We start from the raw sequence: 12269 nt of genomic DNA on the forward strand, positions 1-12269 counted from the left end.
TGAACTCTTCCGGAGTTAAATCTCGGAGGACAACTTGCTCTAAACCTTCCGGTTGCTTTGAATGCGAAACTCTACTCCAAACATGGCGGGACCCCTTTTCTTCGGCACGGCGGTGAAGCCGGAGAGAGAAATGAAAAGGGAACGAGGTGTGTGTTTGGAAACGAAAACGAAACGGAGACGGACGGACGGAGGGAGGGAGAAAATCACCGGGGAGAGGACGGTAAAAGGGCGAGCGAGGAAATCGGGGGGGGGGGGGGGGGGAGTAAAGAAAAGAAAGACGGGTTGTGAGACGGGCGACATAAAAGAAGAAGAAGAAAAATGTGAGCAAAGTAGATACAGGGGGAGCGAAGATAAAAGTGGAGTTGCTTTTAAGAGCAGCTTGGGAAATGGAATAACACACCGGAGGCACTTATTTGTTCCTTGAAAGAAGAAGAAACCAATGACAGCTTCCCATTTGCGGGTACACTGGGGTACACTGCAAGTTATTACAAAAACAGATTCACGTTTGTGTTTGGATTGGAAACGGGCGGAACGTTAAAATTGACAACTTGTTCCCGATTTTTGTTGTTGTTGTTGTTGTTGTTGTTGTTTCGAAGACGCGTCGAGGCTTATGTAAGAAGAGGATCCGAACGAGGGTGAGCTTCAGTCACGAGAAGCTGCGTGAACAGATACCAAAACAGGCAGAGTTGGCAGGAACATCCTGGAAAAGAAGTCCAGAAACCAGAAGAGAAGACACACGGAAAGATGGCGGGAAGGAGATGGATCTCGCTGGGAAGAACGAGGTACAAATCTGGCAGCTCTGACAGAGAAGAGATAGGACTGTCGGTGCGTTCATGAGCAGCTGGGACGTTTTGACTTCCGTGTGGGGAATGTGCTGGGAACTGGGAATATACCACTAGGATACCACTTTGTACGACACAAGTCCTTACACTCTTGCAAACAGGAAGTAAAACCTCCAACAGCAGGAAAGAAAAACTCCCTTTTAACAGGAAGGAAAAACTCCAACAGCAGGAAGGAAAAACTCCCTTTTAACAGGAAGTAAAACCTCCAACAGCAGGAAGGAAAAACTCTCTTTTAGGGAGCTGTAGGAAAAGCAAGATTAATCTGTGGTTCTACATAAGCGGAGTTAAATGACAACGCACGAGTGTGATTTTCCCCGCCGGTCGGGAGAAAAGAGCCTCGCCTATCAGTCGCCGCCTTCCTCCAATCAGCGCTCCCGCGCCCCACCAAAATATAACGAGCCGTCCCAAGTTTGATGTCGGTGAGCGACGGTTGTTTCAAAGGTATATTTCAGGGACATACGGTGCTTTGGAAAGAAGCAAGCGAAGCTACTCGTCTCCGAGGCGTCTATTTAGTATTTATTTTTTCCTCCTTGGGTGTACAGGGTGCAGCTGGGAATCAGGTGGAACCGTAACAATGAAGACGGCCGAGAATAAATGAGAATACATGGATGGATACGACCTCCGCTTTAACATGATCGTCACTACGACGCCAGATTATACCTCATGACCTTCTGTGCGATGTCATTTAAGTCGTAGCTAAAAACGCTCTTTAAAAATCCCTTTTATTTCATATTTTTAATCCCGCTCATCTCCTGCTCATCACAGCAGCACTGGGAATCGATTTGATTGGATTCATTTTGCACAAATTACCCCCCCCAAAAAAATAAAAATAAATCCGTGCGATGCAGGATTTTTCAGTGTTTGATTGTTGTTGTTGTTGTTGTTGTTGTTTTTTCATCCCATATCCATTTTAATTGCCTATTTTGCGTTGCATGACACAAAGGGAAAAGTAATTATTTTGACACTTCACATGTTTTCTTCAGGCAATTTCCAACGACGTGCCGGAGCCTCTCGCTATCATACGACATCGTACCGAGCGTAATAAAACCGCGCCGAGGTCGGACCCGTAACGGGAATACCAAAGTGACGCTCGCACCATCTGGAAAGATCGCTCCTCTCTTTTTTTGTTGTTGTTGTTGTTGTTTTTTTTGTTTTGTTTGTCGTATTCTCAATATCCTAAAGCTGATGCGCGAGTACGGAGAGATACTCCAGAATAATTCCCGGCACGACGTCGCATATGGCAACAAAATTGGATTAAGCCAACAGGGGGGGGGGGGAACCACAATCGAAAAAAAAAATCTCTCGTCTCGCTCCGCGGTTAAGAGAAAGAGTCGGAGCGGTAATCAAGGATGCGCTCTTTTTTAAATTTTTTTTTATTTTTTATTACCTCCTTTCCCTCCCCTCCCCCGCGATGCTTTCAGGGGAATTGGTGAACAGATGGCGCGTCTGAAATGACTTATATTATCTGATATTATTTTGTAATGCGACGTTGATTGGATTAACCGGCGGATTATCAAAGTGGTGTGATAGTCAGCGGCATTCGTGGGCTCAGTGTTTGCGGGCTGAAGAGGAAGAGCCTCGCAAAAGCTGGAAAGGGATTTGTTTTCTATTGTCTCAGACTAACACGGGATTTAAAACACTTTAAAATATGCTTCGGGCTTTAGTTCAGCGTGCGAACGTTTGGCTAAATGAACCTTTGAATGTTATTTTTTTTTTTTCATTTTTTTAGTATTTGGTCATAAACCATGGCCGAATTAACACTTTGACCTGCAGGTGGCGCTAGATTTAATTCTAACGTCTTTGTCTTGGAACTGTTGGCGAGTTTTATTTCAGACTTCGGCCTTACGACGGGAACCAGGTTGCTAGTTTGGCCAAAACCGCCATTTTGTTTTCGTCGTAACCAAAACGTCGTCGCCGTGTTTTTCAAGCTTCGTTGCTGTAAACGTAAAACGTAAAAAAATATCACATATTTTATAGCCGGGTCCGACGCCGTATGTGAAAAGTTTTCTTCTTTAACTTGAACGGCGTTAAAGTAGCAAAGTCGGGGATATAAGATGGTTTTTTTTTAACGTTCGAGCTCGTTAAAACAATCGAACTTACAATAAAGCAGCAAAAAGTAAAAAAAAAAAAAAAAAAAAAAAAAAAAAAAAGTAAACTGGACCGTTTAAATAAGTCTTCTGGGAAAAAAAAAAAAAAAAAACGACTCGTGAAATGACCCATAGCTAGCTTTTTATTAAAGATGAATTTGCGCCATTGTTCCCAGAGTTCAGGGTTGCTTTATTCGAGGTTGACGGTCAAAGTGTTAACGAAATACTTTCTGTCCTTGGAGCCTCGTCCCGCCGCACCGCTCTCCTTTAACGATAGCCTGGCTCCGCACCCCCGTTGCATTGTGGGTAAATTGCGGCAGAAAAAAATTGCTCTTCCAGAGCTTGAGAAGTGCTTCTTTATTTTTCTTTTTCTTTTTAACACCTCCACTAACACTCCCTCCCGCCCCCCGTTTTGCCGTTGAGACAGTCGCCGACATCGACTTCCACTTAAATGTCGGAGTGAGATGGATTAATCCCCCCCTCCCCACCCTCGCAACAAATTTGCGTTCGAGTCCGTCACCCTAAATCGAATCAGTTCGTTCTCGGCCAAAAGCCACAGAAGTGTGTCAAAAACATAACTTTGTTAGCTCTTTTTTTTTTCTTCTTCTTCTTATTTTTTTTAAATTTTTTTTATGGTCTTCACTTCCCCTGAGGTCAAAAAGTCTTAAATCCAATAAAGCAAAGTGTAAACAAAGCCGGTGACGGGGGTGACGGGGCGCCTGTTGCTGTTCTTCCAGATCGGAGGCTTTATTAAGTCAGTGTGTCTGCCCATAATTTGTGCCTGGTTTTAGCCTGGGTGGGGGGAGGGTGGAGGAGGGTGGGGGGGTTGGGGGGGCAGACTAAGAGGAAGAAAGGAAGAAAATGAAGAGTATGTTCATGTTTGCTTTCCGTACTCTATCCAAAAGATGTATCCCCCGCCAGCTCTATCTTTTGTACATGATTTGCTTGCTTGATAAGCTTCGAGCGTTAAATTACGAGTAAAAGAGGCGGGTTCATTTTTCGTTGGATGTTCAGTTGCAATTGTGTTTGTCTTCGTAACTTATAATAATAATAATAATAATAATAATAATAATAATAATAATAGCCTGTACGTCATCTTTTCCTGCGTTTGACCTTACTCACCTCCGTGGCTTCTAGACGCCGTCTTCATATCGCCGTCGCTTAGCAACACGGTTTACCACGACTTAACCACTTGAACGCTACACTACGGGGCTTTTATTTTGAAAATATGCCCCAGATACGGGAAGCGTTGTATTAACGGCGTAATGCGGTAGCTTTAATAGGGCAAACGGGAGCGGATCAAAAGGGCCGCGATATTATTTCCAGCGCCAGATTTATCTGAATTATTTATATCGGACAGACGTAGAAAAAAGAAAAAAAAGACTTCTTATTCATAATCCGTCTTCGATGCCTCCCGGTGATTTACCCTTTTGGTTTTTAGTACAGATTAACCAAACGAGATGTCGGATGCCTTATACAGCTTCAAAGGGCCCCCTAGTGCTAAGCTAAGCTAGCTAGCTTTTGGCTGTAGCTTAACGGACAGTAGCACCAATCAACGTCACACCAATGTGTTCACGCAGCTCAAAAAGCATGAAAATAGATATGGAAAAGGTATCGATGAGAATCTAAACATTCAAATAAAGGCGTCACACGGTGATGTATTTTTGTACGCTGTATTTGAAGTAAGTAGTTTGACAAGAGCAATATAAAATAAAGTATCACAAACATGATTATATGACGCTGAGCAGCTTCCGACTTGCACGGGAGTCGCGGCAAACACAATGCAAAGAAAAAAAGCAAACGAACGGCAACTCCTCCACGATGCAACGAAAACATCAATTTTGACAAAGTTAGCTGATATTTCTGCTTATCTCGGCAAACAGCCGCAGAGCGCTCGGCAGGTCATTTAACAGCCGGTGTCGGCAATTATAAGAACCTCAGTCCAAAACCTCCGAGTCCTGACAGCGAGCTCCTTTTTTTGTGCAGCACAGTGCTCAATATATATATATATATGTATATACATATATATACATATATTCCCCTTCATCTCCAATATTTCTTTATTTCTTCTTCAGTGGGAACTACTGGCTACAGAAAAACAAACAAACTGAAATCTCTCTAAAAACATCTCCTTGGATTTGTGTTTGTTGTTGTGTTTACTCCACTGCTGCAAAAAGCCTTTTTCTACCCACGCAAATAATTGCGTGTACTTTTGGCCGCTTGTGCTGCTGTGGCTGGGTCATATTTATCGACTGATTCATGTAAGATTAATACCCTCACGTGGTCGTCGGCTAAGACTGAGGAGACGTTTCATTTTAGCTTAGCATAAGGGCTACGGCAGCTAGCCCGGTTCCGTCTCGGCTAAAAAAAAACACAAAAAAGAACGCGTTCACGTATCGGAGCTATTTAAGCATCGTACGTAAACTAGCCGTTTCCCTTCGCTTCCAGTCTTGTTACGCTACAATTAGCCATCTTGAAGGCTAATTAGCATATCTCCCCAAAATGTAGAGCCTCGTCCAATCAAATTTCATCGCACGGCCGTATTTCGAGGGCGACAATTACCGATGAAACTCTCGTTCCTTTTCGAAAAGAGACGTTTCTCAAAAGTCCATTAAACAATTTTTTATAAAATAAAATTAAAAAAATCGTCTCGCCGGGGGCCGTAGGTAAAACTCAAAGTCGTCGAAGGTCAACAGGAAGTTGTCACAGTTGACAAACTCGATGAGACCGGCACTCTCCGTTAAGCCCGAGGTTATGCCTGCGCATTTTTTGCATGTCTAAACAGGGAATTGTGGGTATTTTTTTTGTAACACACACACACACAGAGAGACTCAATGAAAGCTTCAGGGAAAAAAAACAAAACGCTTCAACACGTCTTTTTTTTTTTTTTCCAGCGGTATCAGTTTTCCGGATTTGGGCAATTTTCTGATATAATATCTTTTTTTTTTTTTTTTTGCTCTGAAATGGGGTCTGAAATCTGATGCCATGTATCAAGTAATCCTCCCCTCCCTCCCTCCCTCCCTCTCCCCCCTCCGCCCCCCTCGCCCTCCCCCTCCATTCAAAGCAGATTTGATCAAATTTTCCAATTACCGGGAAAGAGAAACGAGCCTCTCGTGGACGGATGAGGAAGAGACGAGTGTGTGAAGCACACACACGATCCCGGAGGTAGAATAAAAAAAAATAAAAATAAAAAAAAAAGTTTTAGTTTGTATACATCTCCGAATTGCTGAAAGCAGCGCGACCCCCCCCCATCCCCACTGAAGGGCTCCTCGAATAAAAAATAAAAATAAAAAAAATAATGTTTAAAAAAAGGTGACATTTATTTCGGTTTAGCTCCTGTTTACTGTTTTTGAAATGACTCGACGGGACAACAACAAAAACACCTCCGAGGCTTCCTGTCTAATAAAACAGCGGGGGGTGGGGGGGATTTTTACTTTTCCTTATAGAAGAAGGTAATTACAAGAAAAGTCGAGAAAGAGATGGGGGGGGTGGGGGGGGTATATTATGACGGAGAGACGGCTTCTGTAACGTGTCAATAGGAATTATCAATAGGAAAAGGTGTGTGTGTATCTCAGTATTCGTGTTGCTCCCCCCACCCCTTTTTTATTTCTTTGCCATGTATCTTTTCACCGCACCTTTTCTATCCTTCACCTCTCTTTATAAATGTGTGTGTGTGTGTGTGTGTGTGTGTGTGTGTGTGTGTGTGTGTGTGTGTGTGTGTGTGTCTGAGAGTTCCCCACGTGTGCTTAATCTGCGTTTGTAGCGAGGTTAATCCTTACCTGGCAAAGGAGCACACTGGGTTAATCTGGCACAGGTCGGGGCCGTGTCATGTGGCGCGCACACACACACACACACACACACACACACACACACACACACACACACACACACAGGAAATGATAGAACAGCAGAAAAAGGCTTAAACGCCTTTATACACGGACAGGTGTTTAATAGCATTTCTATAAATACTAGAATATAAAAAAAAAAAAATCATTTTAAAAACATGTTTCATCTGTTTACTTGGAATATATATATATATATATATTTTTTTTTTGTAACCTGTTTTAACTTGAAAATAACATTTTGAGAAATATTGGAATACAAAACTGCGACAGGTGAATTTTGCCAGTTAACTCGATTGAAGATTTTTGTTTGTTTTTTTTGGATGATTGTACATTTGTTGGAAATTTAATATGACGGCTTCTATGTGCTCCATCGCGCGGCTTTTACTTTTATAGGGACTCGTGTTAAAATTGTATTTCCGAACTTTTATTTTTAGTTCATTTTGAGCACGTGATCCATCAAATCGCTTCATTTTTGCTGTTTCAAGGTTCTTTTGTCAAGTTGTTTCACCTCCAAATCCCGTTTACTATTTATAGAGAACTGGGAAATATAAAAAAAAAATTACGACGAAATATCTGATGACATATATATCCTTTTCTTTTTTTTTTTGGTACTAAAAGTGACTAAAATAGAGAATTGACTGTTGATTTCAGCTCCAGATTCCTGGTTGTGTTCTTTTCCGGGCGCCTCGAGGAAAACAATTGTAAGGACGGGTGGGGAGGTGGGAGGGGGGGGGGGGGTTCAGCCTGGTGCTGCTTTTGGCAGGTTATAATGGCTCTGCTTACTTTTCTCTATCAGCAGCTTCAGATCCCTGCTGTGTGTGTGTGTGTGTGTGTGTGTGTGTGTGTGTGTGTGTGTGTGTGTGTGTGTGTGTGTGTGTGTGTGTGTGTGTGAGACTGTCAAATTCGTCGACTTCAACGTTTCTGCGGAAGCGGCGGCAAAAAAAAAACCAACTCGACCCGCTCGAGTAGCATTTTTCGGCACTTACGCTGTCACACACACACACACACACACACACACACACACACACACACACACACACACACACACCTTTTTTTCTCGCACACTCTTCGTTTCTATGAATGACTTCGTGATGTAACGGTGTAACAAGGTTTTTTGTTTTAGCAGCCGGGAGAAATTAATCTTCTCGTTTCTCTCGCTGTTTTATTTATTCATTCTTTTAATTCGTCCCGACGTCACACTCCTTTATTACCGTCTCCGTCCTGATGCTGCTGCTCCTCCTTCTCCTCCCTTTATCTCTCGCTTCCCAGCTTTGTTTTTTTGTTTTTTAATTTATTCCCTTCTCGCTCTCTCGTCAGTCCGTCAATTCTTTTCTCTTCCTCTGTCTTTTTTTTTTTTCCGACAATCTTTTCTCTCTCTCTTCATCCCCCCTTATTTTATTTTTTTGTATTCATGATCCACAAAACGATGTCGGGCCTTTTTCGTATCGCAAAAAAAAAAAGGCTCCCACAATGCAGTGTGCCACGTTTTGCATATGAAACTGTCTGAAATCTCGACTCCTGAACGGGTGAAAAGCGTGTAATAGACACGCCCCCCCTCCGCTACGGCAAAAAAAAAACGTGTAATTGTCACGCCGAGGCTTTTGCGGGTGCGGGCGTGTCTATTACACGCTTTGCTTTGATACTGGGCTGTAGCGCTTTATAGGAAAAGTGCAGGGGGGTTAGGAATCAACAAATAAACAAAAAAAATAAACCCTTCGTCACATCCTGGATTTAATAATCGTCATCCGCCGTGGCGGTCCATCATTTACATCGAAAGGCTTTCGTGCTTCGTGTCAAAACGTCCGTCGGGCGGCCTTTTTTTTTTTTTTAAACGTGACGTGCCGACGTTGGCGTGTAATAGACACGCTTTGTCCCCTTAAAGCAAAACACTCTCACATTGTCGCCGCACATTTTGCTCCGGCGTCCGAGCGTGTCTATTTCACGCTTCGCCGTGACGCTCGGCTGCAACAGGAGGGGAACCGAGGACACGGCCATTGTTTTAGCATCGGCTTTGATTTTAAGTGACCTTTTCTCAGCTGGTAATTAGTGGAGTTTTTTTTAAATTATTTTTTTTATACTTTACACCTTCCTGACATTTATTTTTTCGACTACCGTTCAGTAAACCTTTTTCGAGTAGCAATTCCCTCCCCCGTGTTGCCATGCGATGGAGATGTCTGGCCCCGAGGCTTTTAGCTTTTCATTTTTTATTATTTTTTTTTTTGGGGGGGGGGGGGGTTTGTGTACAAATCTGTGTGACTGGCAGGCGGCGGACATGTTTTTAATAAAAGAGAGGAAAAGTCCAAAGTTTCTCTCTGAAGCTTACAAGTACATTTCACAGCTGTTTTTTTTTTATTTTTTTATAACTGCCTCTCCGCCGTCTCGCAAGCAGATGATCGGCTCTACGTTTCCGAGCCTATAAATTTTTTCCCGAATATCCGCACACACACACACACACACACACACACACACACACACACACACACACTTATTCGGGTAGCAGTGGTTCGGCCTCATCTGTGCCGCTCCAGCTGAAGAAGAAAAAAAGGCCGGAGGTGCATCTGTGGCAGTCCTAGTTTGAGATGTAGCACACCGTCTGGGCATCTCTGTGGACTTGTGTGTTAGTGTGTGCAAACCGCAGTCTGTATATAAAAAGTGTTCGCAGCTTCCGGCTCTAAAAAAAAACAAAAAAAAAAAAAACGAGGCAGATGCAGAAGTGGCCTGAAGCTGCAGTACCACCGGGTGCCACTAGAGGCTATGGGCTCCAAAAAAAGGCCTCCATAGACTCCCTTTCAACTTCTCCTATGAAATTCTGGCTCACAAAAGTTTTTCCACGAGTTATCTCCGGCTTGTTTGCTAAAGTCGCGCCATGTTATTCGTTTTCTGGAGGTTTATCTGAAAATAATCCGTCATTAATTTGAAAATACGTTTTTTTTTTTTGGGAGGGGTAGGAGAGGGTCTGTTTGATTAACAGGCCCGCGGCGCAGTCAGGTTACGGCTATCGGTGGGAGGGGACGTAGCATCATCGCCGGGGTTTCCTATCAGATCGAGTCACTAGCTCCTCCCTCCTCCGAGCGCGCCCAAATATGGTCACTTCCTGCTCCGAACTGTCAGAGATGTGTGTGTGTGTCAGAGAGAGAGAGAGAGAGAGAGAGAGAGAGAGAGAGAGAGGTCACTGTAGATAAAGTGTGAGGCTTGAACAGACACATTTTTTTGACTGTGTGTGTGTGTGTGTGTGTGTGTGTGTGTGTGTGTGTGTGTGTGTGTGTGCTAATTGACATTGAGGCTGACATAAGCTCGTCGTCCACGCCTCTCACTTCCCCATCATCCCCCTCTCCCTCTCTCTCCCTTCCTTCCATCACTTCCTCTCCGTCTCATCTCCCAGTAATGACCCGATCTGATTGGATTTGGTCTCGTGTTCCTTCCGCGGCTAATAGCTGTGACCGTTGCTAGGCAGCCGGCGCACAAAAAAAAAAAAGAAAGAAGAAGAAACAAACGGAGACGGATCGCTTGTTTGCCTTTCGCTTTCCACTTTTGACTTGAGCTCCATTAAGGACGCCGACGGCGTTGAAATCCATCAGAAGTTCATTTGTAGGAGGATAAGTGCAGGTTTTCGTAATCGCCGAGGCGGATATGTGACGTTTCTCGTCAGACGCCGTTAATTATCGCGTCGGATCTCTGCCGCGAACCAGCTCGCGGCTGATATACGACGGACGTGTACAACGTGACGCTTCGAGTTTGGTGTAATTACGACGATTTACCAGCTGTAAGATTAGAAACTCAAGTGCGTCGCAGCAGCCCGCGCTCTATTTATAAAAAATAAAAAAAGAGAGCCTAATAGCAGGTTGTGACACACAACTGTTGTGGTTTACAGCTTCTGGTCCCTGAAGGCAACACCGCGCGGAGATTTAAAAACCGAACCCCCGCCGAAATGAAGTGCGAAATGAACGTTTGAAGAAACAGCAGGAATGAAGCTGCAGTACCGCCGGGCGCCACCAGAGGTCGGCTCCAAAAAAAACCCAAAAAAGAACAAAAAAAAGCCTCCTTAGAGTCCCGTTCAACTCGTCCCATCAAATTTCAAATGGATGAAATTCCTCGGCGAGTTATCTCGGTGATGTCAGCTCAAGTCTTCTGGCCCAAATAACCCCTCTGCGATTGTTAAATAAGTTTCAAAGAGACGTGTTTTTTTGGAGGGGGGAGGGGGGGGGGGCGCGTGTGTTTGATTGACAAGGCCAGTCAGGTTACGGCACATCGGTGGGCGGGGCTTGACGGAGGTTCAGTTCTGAAAGAGTCCAGTCGGCGTCTCGAGGAATTATAATTCATTCATCGACTTCTGCCTTTTATATTACAAAATCTTTCCCTTTAAATACTGACACTAACATCTCACTAAAGCCGGTTTATTATTATTATTATTTATCTTCTGTATTTTAAGTCGTGAACCTGTTGCCCCCCCCCCTCCCTCCCCCCCGGATTCTGTCGATGGTGTTTTTCTCTTCACCTCCTTCCTAAAGTTTCCACTTCTTTTTCTTTTCTCCACTTTATTCTCCTCCGTCACCTCTCTGAAACCCCCCCCACCCCCCCCACCCCCGACGGCCGAGCCATTTACCGCCGGAGTCTCTCTAATGAGATGCAGGCGGCTGTGTTTGTCTGCGTGTGTCCGTGCATAACTCTTCCGTGTGTGTGTGTGTGTGTGTGTGTGTGTGTGTGTTTTCGGTGGCAGAACAACAGTTTAAATGGACTATTGATCGTGCCTCTCTCTCACCGGTCGGTCTCTTGACTGCCTTCCTGTCCTCCCCACTAATTCTCACACGCTCACTCAATTTGCCCAGACGACACACACACACACACACACGAGGCCATGTATTTATATGGCAAAAAAAAGTACTCGCAGTGAGTCTCAACATAAGGTTCCTGGACCTCCAGTGGCTCTGTGACACCTTGTTATGGGGGGGGGGGGGGGTACTTCGGGGGCGGCGGGGTCGTGTCTGTTTGATTGACAGGCCTGTGGCGCAGTCGGGTTACGGCTTTCGGTTTGGCGGGACTTAGTATCGTTGGGGTTCCAATCAGATCGAGTCACTCGCTCCTCCGATCCCCCCTCCCCCGCCCCTCCAGCTCGCCCAAATATGGTCACTTCCTGCTCCCAAACCAATTGCCGACGGCCAAAATCCAAACTCGAGGCTTCATAACGGCCGTTCACGAACCAACAGGTGACATCACTGCTGGTTGCCGCTTGGGCCACACACACACACACACACACACACACACACACACACACACACACACACACACACACACACACACACACACACACACACACACTCACTAACAACATCTGCAAACACATTCATTGAACACGCACGTGCATCCAGTGGAACATTGTAATCTCAAGGGCATTAATGCAGAGAGAAGCGAATCAAGATAAAGCATCATGGGAATACGGCAACACACACACACACACACACACACACACACACACACACACACACACACACACACAC

General features: G+C 44.6%; 1 protein-coding gene across 1 annotated transcript in view; it reads left to right on the plus strand.

Annotated features, from left to right (window-relative positions):
* The first annotated feature begins 270 nt into the window (after nucleotides 1-270).
* Nucleotides 271-12269, plus strand: part of LOC138196809 (dystrophin-like) — a 137202-nt gene continuing 125203 nt past the window's right edge. The window contains 1 exon segment of the mRNA XM_069147172.1: nucleotides 271-1283. Within this exon segment, the coding sequence (XP_069003273.1) occupies nucleotides 1256-1283 (28 nt within the window). The 5' untranslated portion in view covers nucleotides 271-1255.

The sequence above is a fragment of the Embiotoca jacksoni genome, unplaced genomic scaffold (genome assembly GCF_022577435.1).
Source record: "Embiotoca jacksoni isolate LCO1_2020_lvr unplaced genomic scaffold, fEmbJac1.0.p SCAF_132, whole genome shotgun sequence".
NCBI classification, from domain to species: Eukaryota; Metazoa; Chordata; class Actinopteri; family Embiotocidae; genus Embiotoca; species Embiotoca jacksoni.